Source organism: Fusarium redolens (genome assembly GCF_020744475.1).
Source record: "Fusarium redolens strain MPI-CAGE-AT-0023 chromosome Unknown BKA55scaffold_5, whole genome shotgun sequence".
In the NCBI taxonomy this organism is placed as follows: Eukaryota; Fungi; Ascomycota; class Sordariomycetes; order Hypocreales; family Nectriaceae; genus Fusarium; species Fusarium redolens.
In genome coordinates, this window is record NW_025763668.1 from 317063 (window position 1) to 331706 (window position 14644).

At 47.7% G+C, this 14644-nt stretch overlaps 7 protein-coding genes and 2 non-coding genes across 9 annotated transcripts; 5 read left to right on the forward strand and 4 right to left on the reverse strand.

Annotated features, from left to right (window-relative positions):
* Positions 1–136: 136 nt before the first annotated feature.
* On the forward strand, positions 137–236 carry BKA55DRAFT_t91. The gene has a single exon. It is a non-coding gene; the product is annotated as a tRNA-Leu (tRNA).
* Positions 237–391: 155 nt separating this feature from the next.
* Positions 392–2333, reverse strand: BKA55DRAFT_294249 (major facilitator superfamily domain-containing protein). Its single transcript, XM_046185566.1, has 3 exons — positions 2049–2333; positions 961–2001; positions 392–912 (listed from the first exon to the last, which is right to left on the reverse strand). Exons 1-3 carry the CDS (start codon positions 2214–2216, stop codon positions 490–492), a joined length of 1632 nt encoding a protein of 543 aa, XP_046051639.1. The 5' UTR covers positions 2217–2333; the 3' UTR covers positions 392–489.
* A 1467-nt stretch (positions 2334–3800) lies between these two features.
* BKA55DRAFT_561818 (uncharacterized protein) lies at positions 3801–4070 on the forward strand. Its single transcript, XM_046192193.1, has one exon. The coding sequence runs from the start codon at positions 3825–3827 to the stop codon at positions 4062–4064; it is 240 nt and encodes a 79-aa protein (XP_046051640.1). The 5' UTR covers positions 3801–3824; the 3' UTR covers positions 4065–4070.
* A 154-nt stretch (positions 4071–4224) lies between these two features.
* Positions 4225–6056, forward strand: BKA55DRAFT_723716 (uncharacterized protein; the record flags this gene model as incomplete). Its single annotated transcript, XM_046201055.1, has 4 exons — positions 4225–4231; positions 4314–4807; positions 4857–5571; positions 5625–6056. 4 exons carry the CDS (start codon positions 4225–4227, stop codon positions 6011–6013), a joined length of 1605 nt encoding a protein of 534 aa, XP_046051641.1. The 3' UTR covers positions 6014–6056.
* Positions 6057–6146: 90 nt separating this feature from the next.
* Positions 6147–6237, reverse strand: BKA55DRAFT_t134. Its single transcript has one exon. It is a non-coding gene; the product is annotated as a tRNA-Pro (tRNA).
* Positions 6238–8171: 1934 nt separating this feature from the next.
* On the forward strand, positions 8172–9413 carry BKA55DRAFT_505872 (major facilitator superfamily domain-containing protein; the record flags this gene model as incomplete). Its single annotated transcript, XM_046187225.1, has 1 exon — positions 8172–9413. The coding sequence occupies one exon, from the start codon at positions 8172–8174 to the stop codon at positions 9411–9413; it is 1242 nt and encodes a 413-aa protein (XP_046051642.1).
* Positions 9414–9573: 160 nt separating this feature from the next.
* BKA55DRAFT_638588 (uncharacterized protein) lies at positions 9574–10636 on the reverse strand. Its single transcript, XM_046197078.1, has 4 exons — positions 10465–10636; positions 10266–10404; positions 9977–10220; positions 9574–9920 (listed from the first exon to the last, which is right to left on the reverse strand). Exons 1-4 carry the CDS (start codon positions 10604–10606, stop codon positions 9666–9668), a joined length of 780 nt encoding a protein of 259 aa, XP_046051643.1. The 5' UTR covers positions 10607–10636; the 3' UTR covers positions 9574–9665.
* Positions 10637–11047: 411 nt separating this feature from the next.
* Positions 11048–11978, forward strand: BKA55DRAFT_591753 (uncharacterized protein; the record flags this gene model as incomplete). The annotated part of the gene is made up of 3 exons (XM_046195299.1): positions 11048–11107; positions 11197–11892; positions 11949–11978. The coding sequence occupies 3 exons, from the start codon at positions 11048–11050 to the stop codon at positions 11976–11978; spliced, it is 786 nt and encodes a 261-aa protein (XP_046051644.1).
* Positions 11979–12767: 789 nt separating this feature from the next.
* BKA55DRAFT_591754 (uncharacterized protein) lies at positions 12768–14368 on the reverse strand (the record flags this gene model as incomplete). The annotated part of the gene is made up of 2 exons (XM_046195300.1): positions 12768–14199; positions 14253–14368. 2 exons carry the CDS (start codon positions 14366–14368, stop codon positions 12768–12770), a joined length of 1548 nt encoding a protein of 515 aa, XP_046051645.1.
* Positions 14369–14644: the final 276 nt, after the last annotated feature.

The following is a 14644-nucleotide window of genomic DNA, read 5'->3' on the forward strand; positions in this document are numbered from 1 at the left end:
GTAGTACTTCCAATGCTTGCCGAAACCTTTCCAGATTCTCGGGACTTCGAGGTGTCGAGATACAAGTCATTGAATGGCTGCTGCTAGAATAGTGAACATGAGCCAAGTTACTGCCACAGAATATCATCCAATCATCGGTGAGATGGCCGAGTTGGTTATGGCGCCAGGTTAAGGTTAACCTTAACACCAATTTCCTGGTGGAGCAATCCTCCTGGGTTCGAGTCCCAGTCTCATCAGATTATCTTTTTGCGTTTCTTGCAACTAGTTCTGACTAGAAATATGTAGTCAATCACCGTTATCAGCTGTCATTCTTTTTTTTTTTTTTTTTTTTTTTTCCAGCTCTTTACCATTGACTGTTACTGAAGCCTGTTCACTTGGTTTGCACCAAAATGTAAGTTGCAGGCAGTCTTAAACTTCGTTCACATTCTTGCTATCGGATACACGATACCTCGAATATTGAAAATATCGTATGAGGCTAGTCTTAGTAAGCTATGCTGTGGCAGCTGCTCCAGTCGTCTTCTTCTCCGCCTTGACATTCTTCCACTCGAATCCAAACGAAGTAATCAGAGCGAAACATCCCATGCCCAAACCAAGATACCAAATCGATCTCATCGAATCGTTGTACGCATTCAATACCAAGTCAACCTTGTCAAAAGGCACAAGGTTCCACAGATTCGTTGCACCACTGTTTGCAAGCGAATTGATGTCAACCCCAGGAACATACTTGGCAATTTTGCTCTCAAGTTGTCCTTCCAGTAATGTCTGCGACACGGTGACAAATACTGTTCCGCCGAGAAAGATAAGAAAGTTCAAGATGGAAAGGCCAATTGGGCTATCGCTCTCAGAGAGAACGGTTTGGATGGCGATGGCGGGCTGTTGAAGTGTCAAACCCATGCCTGCTCCAGTGATAATCTGCATCTAGTCTTAGTAACACTTCCCATCATCTGTACTAAAACATACCTGATATCCAATCCATTTGGCCTTACTGACGTCTGCCGTCCAAGTACTTATCAACGCCGAGCCAACAATAAGCACAGCACATCCAGCGATAGCAAACGGCGTATAATATCCAATCTTGCTAACCAAAACACCACCAAGAATAACACAGAACACATTGCTAAGTAGTAGCGGGATCAGAGCTATACCTGAATCTTGAGGTGATTTTCCCTTCACAACTTGGAACCATACTGGAAGGTAAAACGAGTATATGACCAGCACGGAACCGATAGCCAAGGCGTTCAAGCAGGCAAACAGCGTGGTTCGCTGGAAAAGAATTCTCGGGGGAACTGTTGCTTTTTCTTTCCGCCAAGCTTGGTACGCAGCGAAGATGAGGAACAAGACGCCAAAGACGACGAAGAGAGCGATGACGCGTCCGCTGGTCCACTGTTGGTTCTCTTTGCCAAACTCAAGTGCGAACAGAAGGCTGACGACTGATCCAGCGACCATAAGAAAGCCTAATGGATCGAGGTCGAGGAATCTCTGACGCCATGACTCAGCTGGCTCGCTGGGTGATGGTCTATTCGGCGCCAAAATGAACAGAAGAATGAGCGAAAGCCCACCGATAGGAACGTTGATCCAAAAGCACCAACGCCACGTAACCGAAGTAAGATAACCCCCAAGAATCGGCCCCAGAATAGACGAGATACCAAAAGCAGACCCAAGTGACCCAAGGTACTTTGGCCTCTCCTCCAATGGAAAAAGCAGCGTGATGTAAATAAATACACCAGAGCCAATACCAGCACCTCCAATACCAGTGATGGCTCTCCCAACGATCAAAGCATTCGAGTTAGGTGCAGCTGCACAGACGATAGAACCAATCTCGAATATGGCGGTTAAAACGAAGAGAACCCATTTTGTAGAATAGTATTTGAAGACGAGACCGAATGATAGTTGGAAGACGCAGAGGGGGAGGAGGAAGGCGGATTCGTACCAGGCTATATCACCGAAGCTGTCAAATTCGGCGGAGATGGTTGGGATGGCTGTGCCGATGATTGTGCGGTCCTTACAGATGTTAGCTTGGTAAAGAAAACCGTAGGAGATTGGCTTACAAGAGCGACCAGGAAGAATACGAGGAAGAGAGCTAACATTGTTGGTAGGACGACTTTCTTTGGTGGGTATATCTTTTCGTTGACTGTGTCGTCGGAAGACATCTTTTCCACGCTGGCGCTTTGCCTACTCGGCGGCATCTCATCTCTAGTTTCTTTCTCGTCCATCATGACAGACTTTAAAAATGGATTGGAAGGTAGAGAGGCCGATAACCCTTGGAGCTTGTTGGACAGAGTATTGGTCGAAGAGAACTTGCTATGTTTGCAAGAGTAATGTCAAGTAAGAAAATAGAGTAAGAAAATAAGCAGCCTGGTCGTAAATAAAGAAGAATCCATTCCTGGGATTCCAAGTCAATTACACATCTCCCTTTCGCATCGTCAAGCATCGCATCAATCGTCCAATCAGATGTCATCCTTCAAAATCTCGGTCTCGGTACCGAGACCGAGCCAAGCAATCTCACCAGCAAAACTGTCGCGGGTCGCCCGAGCTTTTAATTACACACCGTCATGGATCTCAACATCACCGATCAACAACCCTCAACAGCACCACGAAGATCACAGTGCAATATCTTCAAAAATGAGACCTCAAGCCTGCGAACCATGTGCAAAACGCAAAGTCAAATGCGACAGAGCTGAACCGCCGTGTTCTAATTGTAAGCGTCGCAAGCATGATAATTGCACTTACCCTGAAGTGTCGCCCTTTGAGAGGATTAGAAAATTGGAGAACTCTCTCCTGTAAAAGTTTTTCCTTGGCACCCGCTGTTAGCGTTCTGCTAGGGCAGAAAATTTTTACAGGCCAAAATGGCAACAAAAGCAGCTGCGGGACTAGCGGGACCCTAACAGCTGCTGGAAGAAAGGGATTCAGAGAGTTGACCTTTCTTCGTGACAAGTGTTTTCAACGGCACTGAGCTCCGCGAGCTCTTGACATCGCCTCCGGGCACCATTTCATTTGTCTTATCTACGACTTCTTCTCACCTCGGCATTTCGGCTTCGCGAGCCTGCGACATTCCGGCCTCTGTGCCCCTCGACTTCCCGTAACACCGACTTCTGCAGCTTCGGCTGCCCAGACGACATTCGCAGCATCTTGCTGCTTGACATTGAGGGTCATCGCACCCTCACTCTCACTCTCACCTTCGCCTGCAGTTTAACGCTGCCTCGACCGACTACAGCAGCTTTAGCTGCCCGAACAACACAAACAGCCTTCGGCTGCTCGACTTTCTGGGCCCTCTCGTGCCCTCGACCTTGACGCACGGACCCCACATGGTTCGTTGCCCTTTTTGCAGCTCGGAAGCTGCTTGACCGATCTCTGCAGTCGCGTACTGCCCAGAGACCTTCTTCTTCTTTGCGGCCTCGGCTGCTGCCTGGAACACCACCAGGCTTTGACAATCTGTCTCACTGGCTGAGACCACGTGACAAAAACCGCTGGGTTGAAACGGTACAGAGCTTACCTGGAGACCATGGAACGGGGCGGTTGCCTCGTCTACAGAGCAGCGTTCTAGCCGCCTTGGGTTTTTCCCTGCGAGGGGTTTCCCCAAGGATGTACGGTCCTAGGTTGCAGCTACTGGCGATCTTAGGGGATCATGGACTTCCTGCCTCAGGGTATGGAAAGCTACTTGATCTATCTGTGCAAGAGAATTCTAGGCTGGAGAGGAATAGTTCCCGCTGACGGGATGACCTCTTGAAAGTAAATGCGCCTTTGTGCCGATGATATGCTGGATGAACTAGATAGGAGACGCTGCTGGAGGGAAGCTCTGCGAGGATCAACTGTATTGATGTCCAATGGGACGTGCTTCACCGACAACTACTGTAGGGCGAGCTACGAGTAGAGAGGTGCCTCTTGGGGGTAATGAGTACAGAAAACGCTCGAGCATGTATACGGCTCCGATCCAAGAGGCCTTGCAGATGATCCGATCGAGAATCAGCAGGGCAGCGATTGTAGATAGTTTAGCTCAGCACGTCCTGTGCTCCATTAGGAGACTTTTTGGGGCCTACGGCCCCCCGGACGAAAAATATACATAACATAACATATATATTAGAAAATTGGAGGAGGCGGTGAGGGCGCTGGGTGGTGATCCGCTGTCTGATACGCCTGAGAAACTGAGTATAAAGGCTAGTCCTGCAGCGGGGAGTAATGTTGAGACGCCGATTATTGTGCAGGAGGAGGGAAAATCTGTTTATCATGAGTCGTAAGTCAAACTAACACCACTCACTGGGGGGATCTTCATACTGATTCCGACAATGTCAGTGAGGGATGGCACACATGGATAGACGTCTCCCGTCTTTACAAAGGCTCCAAGCCAAAATTTAGTGCCTCCGACCCTCGAGGTTCAGCCTTATCACCCGGAAAGCACCTTCCCCATGCCTTCCACGGCTCGCCATGGAGAGACAACACCATCTTGTCAGATAAACTAGACTTCTGCCCCATACCCACAGAAGAAGCTCTCAAGCTATGGGATTACTTCATGGAGCGAGTGGAACCTATTGTCAAGATCAGCTTCAGCTGGACTCTTACGCATCTCAGGGCCGCTTTGTCGGATGCTGAGAAGTGGAGAAGGCTTAATAACGGTGACCATGTGCTGATATTGTCAACTTGTTTGTTTGGCGCTGCGAGCCTGACGAACCAAGAGTGTTTGGCTCTGTTTGGTCGCACGAAAGCGTCTTTGACGAATGAATGTCGCGTTCAATGTGACATGGCGTTCTCAAGGATAAGCCTACTTGCTATTGACAGCATCTCGGCCTTGAAAGCTATGTGCTTGTACATCGTGAGTTACCTTCTCAAAGCCCGCTGATCACGGACTAACATACTGCCAGAAAGCAAACGTCGACGTATTGACATCCCGCAGTATGTGGACACTGATGGGTCTCATCTCACGAAGCGCAGAACAACTCGGCATGCACCGTGACGGCACAGTATTAGGTCTTTCATCGATCGAAACAGAAGAGCGTCGCCGACTTTGGTGGCAACTTCAACATCTTGATCTCATCCTTTCGTTGAAGAATAATGTTACACCACTGTCATTTGGAGCAGGCTGGGATGTCAGACTTCCCCTCAACATCGAAGACAGTGATCTTAATCCAAGTTCGAGAACACCGCCGAAAGACCGACTTGGTTTGACGAGTTTCTCATATACGCTTTTTACATACTGGATCATGGAGAAACAACGCGGTTTTCGACTGACACAAGCCAGCCAGGCTATGGCGGGAGATAAATCTCTTCTTGGCTGTTTGGCAGACTCCATGATAGATGACCTTGAGACTGGTCTCAACGAGAACTTTTTGCAGTATTGCGATCCCATTAACCCATTGCATACAATCTTGCAGATCACAGCGCGGGCAGTTGTAAATGTTCTACGGCTGAGAAAACTCCATGAAGCTCGTATGAGATCTCAGAACAGTGATGATCGATGCCATATTGAGCACTTCAATGCGTGCATGCAGGGTATGCGGTATATCGTTTTGTCTCACTCGAATCTTCAGCTGAAGCCATTTATCTGGCTCGTCGAGAGCTCATTTCTCTGGTACGCTTGTAAGAAATAGTTCCATGTTCGGTTTAGTTATATCGCGCTGATAAATGAGTAGTTATTGGAATCTTGGTAGACATGTCGAACTTGACAGATGTCAATCTGATAAGATCAGCTTGGACGTTACTCTCGCAGCTTTACGCCGTTGCAGACCATTTATCCGACCTTCAAGACGACAGGAGGAAGTCTCATGCTGCGAGATCAGTCGTGGCAACGTGGTATGAATGCCGGCAGAAACCAGGTTTGGCTGCGATGGAGAAGCCAGCCTTTGTGTCACAGTTGGAGAAGGACCTGGCTGGGTTGGAGAGCAATACTGACACAGACAAACAAAGCCAAGTCATTGTCTCGCAAGAGCTTTGGCAGGCTCGACCTATAGAGACTGAACTGCAGCCGTTTGGGTTCGAGTTTGCAGATATTGATTGGGCGTTCTGGGACAGCATTAGTTAGACATATTCTCGCAAGATACCTTAAGCTCAAGTAAATATGCCAGGCTTCCCATACCTATATTGTGTATAACGTGCGTCTGGAGCAAAAAGAAAAGATTGAGTGACCTCTCAGAGCCTCTACTAACAAAAGAAAAGGGTCTGGCCGGGGATTGAACCCGGGACCTCTCGCAAGCTAAGCTATAGGGTTTTCCCTAAGCGAGAATCATACCACTAGACCACCAGACCAATCTTTAATCACGTGATATCTAGATCAACAGATCAGATCACAAGGCAGGATTTAAGAGACAGTAATAAACATTCTTATTCATGCACAATACCATGTCTCAATACCCTTTCCAATTCGCCCCTTAATTGACTTAAGCCACAACAAAATAAACACCCATGATCCTAAATCACTACTCGAATCTCGCCTGGGTGTCTCCTTTGGGGATAACAAAAGAGAAACCAAGGGACCAGTGAACGGCTGACGCATACGACGGGTACAGAAACCGTATGTCTGAAGTTTTCGTCATCTTGGTTAACCAGAAAAACTAAGTACCGCAGAGACTCAGTAAAATGAAACGGGGTTGTGGATACCCTTTTTACTGAGTTTTCTTTACGGTAATTCTATTGTCGAACTGCCCGCGAAAAATAAGCCTGCGAATTATTGACCTACAGGCAACGGAGCGAAAGCGTGGGGTGAGTCGGCCGAGTTTTGTCTTGGTACCTGGCGCGATCGCTCTTGGGCTCCCTGAAGTTTTCGATTTTGGGCTCTGTGAAGTTCCTTTCTTGCTTCCACTTGTCTTCGATGCTCGGCTCGCTGAAGCTGTTTTTCTTGATACCTTTACATCAGGGGCCAGTAGGTGGGCCATGAAACACATCGTGTAACTGAACATGGTTAGCGTTTTGGGGATAAAGGATGGTATCGGGTCTTGTACGGCGTCGCTTCTCTTGCAGGCTCGCACCAGTGGAGGTGTGTGTCCTGACACAGGTCGTGAGCTATCCAGCTGAGATGTGCAACTGTAGGCGATGTATTAGCTTTTAGGTTTATAATTAGATAGTCAATGGGAATATTGCCCACATCCAGTGTAAAGACGTTGTTTATCTTTGATCTGAGCGTTGGAGTTTCCTTTGGCCCATTATAACCTTGTACGCACAGTAGTAGCTGTCCAGCAGAGTATAATGTATGTGAGAATGTTGGCGACGGCTTTGTCTGGTTGGTTAGAAGAATGTTGGTAAGGAATGGACGAATTCAAGAGGGCGGGGTTTACATGCTTTTATGTTTCAAGCTGTCACGTCGCTTCGTGAAGACTGTGGAGTTGTACCTCAAAAATATAATTCAATGCCGCTATATATGATATAATGTCCATGATTATTAAAAAACTTCATTACAGAGAAGCCGAGTCTCTACTTGATTAATGACGACCTGGAACGTTTAAGCTTTAATGTCGTGATTAAGCCACTGAGCTAAATTGTTTGCTCCAGAGACATGCTCATCTCTGCTTCTGTGAAGCAAAGCTTGTTATAGCATATCAATGAATCATCACATGCGTTTATCTCTGCAGGGATAGGTAATTCCGGGAGACAACAATCCAGCACGCCATGAGATGCTGAGCGAGGTGCTCTCCCAAGCTGCTATAGGCAAAGACTGTAGTGTCATTTTTGAACTGTTCACTTCGCGATAGATAGCTCAGACACCAGGCAGTTTATACCTAAGAGGATCAGAGTTTGCCAACGACTTTTCGCTTCTGCCGTTATAAACTGCTTTCAATTGAGTTTGTTCAAACACGTATTTCTTCGTCTCCTCTGCCGCTGGCCCATAGATATACCGCATCCACTTTCGTCTCACTTACTTCGCAAAATGTCTCTAAAAGTGTCTTCTTTCCACGGAGGCTTCCACGGGGCTTTATCCACGGAAGAAGTTTGGCTTATGTCTTTCGTATCCAATCGGGTTTGTTGTCAATGCTTCTGGCTTACGGTTCCACAGCCAATCAGACCAACAAGAACAATCAACTCCATCTGCGCAGTGGAACTATTCAGCCAGTAAATCTGTAATCGCTAGGTATAACAGTAGCCGGTGTTTTTGACAGTTATGTATATATATAGTTGTCTTAGCCTGAGGTTTGTGATAGATTATCTAAACACTCTTAACTTGCCCTTTCTCCGATCCGCTGAGAACCATGTCAACAGAAGCACCAAATTGGCCAATCGACGGAGGCCATCGCGCCTGGCTTTCGACCTTTGGGGCATGGTGGGCTATGTTCATCACCTTCGGCTGGGTCAACTCCCTCGGTGTCTTCCAATCATATTACGAACAAAACCTCCTTTCAGACTATTCCACCTCGTCAATCGCATGGATCGCATCTGTCCAGCAATGTCTTACATACAGCATGGGCATTTTCCTCGGCAAAGTGTTTGACAACTACGGTCCACGATGGCTTCTTATCTTCGGAGGTCTTGCCCAGGTGTTCGGTCTGATGATGACGTCTATATCGACAGAGTACTACCAAGTCTTTCTTTCGCAGGCTATATGCAGTGCACTTGGCGCTAGTGCTGTTATGTACGGCACCGTTGGAGCGCTGGCGACATGGTGGAAAACTCGCAGAGCTGCAGCATACGGCATCGCCATCTCTGGATCATCTATTGGTGGTGTCATCTTTCCCATCATGGTAAATCGGCTCATGCCTCGTGTCGGATTCGGTTGGACGATGCGAATTGTCGCATTCATCATTCTTCTCGGAGCTGTTATGTCAATAGCGACAATTCGATCGAACAGAGCCCACGTCCCGACATCATTCAATACCCGAACTTATATCACCCCGTTGAAGGACATGAGATTCGTTCTCCTCTGCTTGGCATTGACACTTTTTGGCTTTGGACTATTCCTTCCCTTCAACTTTATTCCTCTAGAAGGACAGTCAATTGGAATGTCATGGGATATGTCGATCTACTCAATCGTTATTCTCAATGCTGTCAGTGTCTTTGGTCGCATCCTGCCAGGCTTTCTCGCCGACAAGTTTGGGCGCTTCAACATGATGGTGGTCTGCACAACCATGTCCGCCATCTTGACACTGGCTGTTTGGCTTCCCGGCAAGTCCAATACAGCATTACTTTGTTACTCTGCATTCTTTGGCTTCTTTTCCGGCTGCTACATCTCGTTGACTCCAGCTCTCGTGGTCGAGGTTTCACCGCCATCCGATATTGGCCATCGCACTGGAATACTATATTTCTGTATCTCCATTGGTGTTCTTGCCGGTAGTCCCATTGCAGGTGCGCTTGTGGAGGCTAATGAAGGTGATTATACATATCTCAAAGTGTTCTCTGGTGTAACCATGTTAACTGGAGCGGTTCTGGTTGCTCTTCTTTGTCTTTACATCAAACACCTTGCAAAGAAGACAGAAGTTGCATCGCAAAAGCAGTAGGAGTAGACGAGATTTTCGGAATGTTGGGGGAGAAGGACTTGGTACAATTTGTTGTTCTTCAAATTTAATAGATATTGGTATAGATCTTCATGCCTTTCCATGAATAGTTGACAATCGATGACAGTGTATTGGGACTTGGACGAGTCAATCATTTAAACTGAATAAACAAAATTAATTTCTCTTGCCAAGAGACAAGGGTTCTAGCATAGATCTCAACGACTTCATCTTCCTTAATCATTTATCCTTAGCTCTTCACTTGCTCAAAGACTCCATCTCGACACTTCCCAAGCTCTCAGCACAGACACCCCGCCAATGATGAATCCCGAGATAAAGAAAGATCAGAAGCGTGATATACTCCGCAAGCAGACACATCAAAGCAAACGCCACCGCTGACCCAACAAGTGAATTCCAGATGGTCGACATGTCATCAACAGTGAAAGCGCAAAGAAGTCCATAGACTGTTCGAAGGGCAAGTGTCGGAATGCTCGCAAGGGTGAGCTGTATGAACTACTTCCTGTCAGTATACATCCCGTCCATATGAATTGTGTAGAAGGTGAACATACAATGTGTCTCTCGGGAGCGATGCGGTGCTTCTGAGTATAGAGATGAAGTAACTCGACAGTCATCAAACCAAGAACAACAGCAAGAGTAACATAGCCAGCTTGCGTCAGGTGTCTTGAGATGTGTATGTTAGAACCACTAAGAGCCCCGGCAACGCAAAGAAGAGCTATAGCGGCGATGAACGCAAAGCGAATGATCTTCAACAGGATAAAAGCTCTCTTGTTCTCATCAAGACTTGATTTCATACTGCCTGGTTAGCATATCGCTGATTGTAAGGAATTGTCGTCTTACATCAGGCGGATGAACCCAACCATGGAGATCATTAATGGAATGAGGCCGACATTGAGCAGTACGGTAGTCGCGATGATGAGTCCGAGACTAGTGGGGTCGGATTGACGGAGAATGGTTAAAATCCCGCCAGCGAGTCGAGCTAAACGCGCCAGGTCGTTAGCGTTATATTTACTCCAGACAGTAGAGATGAGTCCCTTACCGAGGGAGAATGTTACAAGAGGGTACGAAGCAAGACGAAGCCCATGTTTCCAATTTCTGATAAGAACAAACACAGCGATGGGCAAGACAAGTGCGTAGAATACGACTTGCGCAATGCCAACAGAAGTATGTGGACTCAGCATATTGCAAGATATCGTCAACTGACAATGTAGCACAGTAGAGAATAAATCAACCCCGTTACGAGGGACGAGTGCTCTACCTTTATAGGCATTTTGATAGGGGCTCTGAGGCAAACGACATTTTCGCAAAGCCATCAAGACTCGCGGGATGATACCGAAAAAGTGATAGCGCCATCTCTGCCGGAGATCGGCATCTCGACGAAACTCAGCCGCATCGTGGGCCCCATTTCTCGCGCAATGATCCCAAAGATGGCTTAGCCTTGGCGCGCGGATCCCATCGACAAGCCGAGATCATTGGTCAAAGCGACGTGGTTAACTGGACCCAGCTTTAGGGACGCCGGGATGGCATTCTCATCTGAAGGGCAATTTGAACTCAGACAACCCAAATCCTGCATTGCCCTTGAGCCGGGTGCCTGAATTTAATTGAGAAGCAGACAAGACAACATGGTTGGCGTAGCTGGGCGATCTAAAGCGTGTCACACGTGCAGGCAGAGGAGAATTCGGGTAAGTCGATCCACCATCCATACCATTTGAGTCATGGGCTCTGCGATCGACGCTCCCGAGGCTGACCTGATGGTCTTGTCATATACCAGTGTGGCGCTGAAAAGCCGAGTTGTAGTAACTGCCTCAAGTCCGGCCGTTCATGCGCAGGCTATCAGAAAACACAGGTCTTCATACCATCCCATTACACAAAGACAACTAATCCCGAAATGATAACTTCGGATGCACCTCTATCTCTGTTGCGGTGCAAGGAAGTTAAGCATCACTCACATGGGAATCGACACCTTCCGATAACCACGCTACCGATATCGATATCTGTACGCAATGCCAACAGGGATCAGTTCCTAGCCCGATTCATAGACCGGCAGCTCCCATCATGTATCCTCACCTCAGGCCACCTCAATGATCATCGAAAATGGCTTCTCCGCCTACCCGACATGCCGTCACCGACCCCGGCCATGGAGCACGCCATCCTGGCCCTCAGTACCGCAGCCTTGGAGAAAGATGGCGGCTTTGGCGTCAGACAAGGTCAGAGCCTGCAGCTATATACAAGAGGACTCTACGAGCTACAACGGGCCATTGACAACCCCAAAATGAGATTGGATGATCAGACCTTGGCTGCATGTGTCTTGCTCGGCATGTTTGAGTTCTCAGAATGTCCGGGGCGAACTGTTAGTGATTATATGAGACATTATCAGGGAGCTATGGCACTCTTGAGGCTTCGTGGGCCCGGGCAACATATTGGTGGACTGGCGCATGATGTGTTCCAAGTACTGAGAATGCATACGGTAAGTTCAACCATGTACCCATCCACCAGTTTCTGACTTGAGGTAGGCTTTTCAAGGTCTGGCCCAGGGCTACGATAGCCAATTAGCCAAGTCAGCATGGATGGAAGGACCATGGATCTCGAAATCCAAGACCATGCACGATCTACTTCTCGATATATTTCTACAGGTTCCTCAACTTTTGTCCAGAGCCAGAGCGGTTCTATCATCACAACCTTCTCAGTACTTGCTCACTACTGTCATCGAAGCGTTATCAGCATTGCTTGCTCTCAACGAGGAACTTGATCAATGGCTTGCTTCTTATCAGCATATGTATCCTACACTTTACTGGCCACAACTATCAGAAGCTATTAGTTCAACAGACAGTGCGAAGTTGGGAAAGCTGTTCCCCGTATACCTTCAGTTTCCGTCCTATCACGTCGCGGAGACAATGATACTCTACTGGACTGTACAGATCCTGATACATGCCAGCATCTGTTCCCTATCATCGAGACTACCATCAACGAAGACGGAAGACGAGATGGCACACTCTGGGGGTGATGATCGGTCAAGCAAGGCTAAGGATTACATGTCTTTCAGTGACGTTCAACATGAGATCCAGACGTCAGACTTCAAGAAATGGCCAGAAACGTCAGCTCGCTCCATCTGTCAGTCTGTGGAGTATTTCTTCCAACCAGAGTTCAGTGGCATTGGCCCGGGAGTTGTTCTATCACCCTTACTAGTAGTCAAAGCGTGCCTGTCCAGCTCAGCGCGGAAATTCTCTCGAGAGATTGCTTGGATTGATGAGACAATTGGGCGCATTCAGAATAATGGGGCTGGATTAGCGGCTTGCATTTAGCTACTGATGAAATTTAAGAAACTATTCTACTATCCCGTTCTCAAGAATCGTCCTCGTCATCTTCCTGATCCTCTGGATCCCATTGACCCATTTCGTATAACAGCGCGGTGTTCTCCCTAAGAGGCACCTCACCATAAAAGTGACCTTCAATGCCATAATTCACATCCTGCCAGTGTTCAAGACTCATATCGCGCTCATGTCTTTTCGTAGCGATGCTGGTATCTTTGCAAACAACACCGCTGTAAGAAAGGCTACCCTCCATGTCGAGGTCATCAAGATCAACCCTAAGACCCTTCGGGGTATCACCTGATACGTTGGGGTGTTCACGAATCGCACTAAAAACAAAGCGCCAGTCGACGTTAGACGGTCCTCGACAAACTTTGCCAGACACCTCGAGGTGCCGCAGACTCTTCAAATGGAGAAGCCAGTGTCCGAGGGCTTGGGGGAAAATGTTGCCCTTTTGTGTCAGGTGAGTAAGCTCCGGGAAGTCATGGGTGGGCTGTCGAATAGGCCAGCATAGGACACCTTTTCCAACATGATCAATGCCATAGGCGAAATGCTGTATGCTGGAATGACACTTGTCCAGCAAGTCGTGACAGAAGTCGCCCGCCTTGATCTTCATTTTCTCGGCATGCGAGTCCGACATAGCCCAAAGGTGTCGCTCAACGAGACCGTTCTCACCAGAAGGGATTTCGGGGGAGATATGGAGTATCTTTAGCTTGCTGAAGTCGAGTTCTTCCCAGCCGGGGATATCTTTGCACTCGACGTCACCCGTCATGAATAGTTGGATGTTGAGATGAGGGATAGCAACACCCGAAGCTGCCAAGCATGCGAGGACCATGGCGATGAGCTTATCACCCGTGACAGCGGTGGCGTGTTTACAATGGTATTCCACAGTAGGCTCGGAGTTCTCATCGCGGAACCCAAATCTTTCCCATTCGTCTTCTTCATGGTCGTGTCGAGGAAGTTGCCACGGCATACCGACGTCCTCGCTGGGTGCGTCAAGATACTTGACCTGACGAATCTCCTTGCAATCGTAACTTAGTAGCTTAACTCTTTCAAGGCGGTCCCCCAATGCCTTGAGGACTTCCGTCCACGCTTGTTTAAGCTCACTCTCAGGATCTTCGAGTAATGCCTGTGTATCTCTAGCATCGCTCATGTATGCTTCATACGCAGCCTGCAGCGCTTCAGGCCAAAAGAGAACAGATGTATCTTGTGAACTGCGAAGGATCTTCTCATACGCTTTGTAGGGAAGCATCCAGCTGGGTGGTGTTGTGAACGTAATGGAATGCACATGAGGAGCGACGCGGGATAAGTCGCCGCGCTGAATACTTGTAAGCCCAGCACGCGTAGGTTCGAGGCAAATGTTGTTGAATAGAATATTGTTCAAGTCATCGCAATCTGCGAATGTTCTGTGTGCCAATCTCAAAGACTTGAGGTTCTGATGAGTCTCTTTCTCCACTGTAATGTCTCTGGATAACGCGGTTAGTAAGACGCGGAAATATCATGTACTGAGTGTGCGTACGGGTACTTGATGCTAAAAGGAACATTGATAAAACGCAGTTCTTTAACGATCTCCACGAGAATTTCTGCGGGAAGACAGAGCAAGTTGCTCGTATTCTGTTGTGGTTGAGCATCCATTGTGATCTTGAATCGGTGGTAAAAGAATAAGAATTCAAATTGAAAAGAAACAGGATCCTCTGTTATGTTAAAATAGAGGCAGAACCAACAGAAAAGGTTACACAGAGTCGAATACGGAAATTAGACCCCTCCAGCAAATAACGCTAATTGGACGTTTGGTGGGAATGGCACGATGCTGCCTACAGAGCCCCCGCTACAACTGAAAGACCCATTCACACGAGTCAACACAACAGGTGTCGGGGACTACTGTTTTTGAACGAACGGATAAAAAATAAT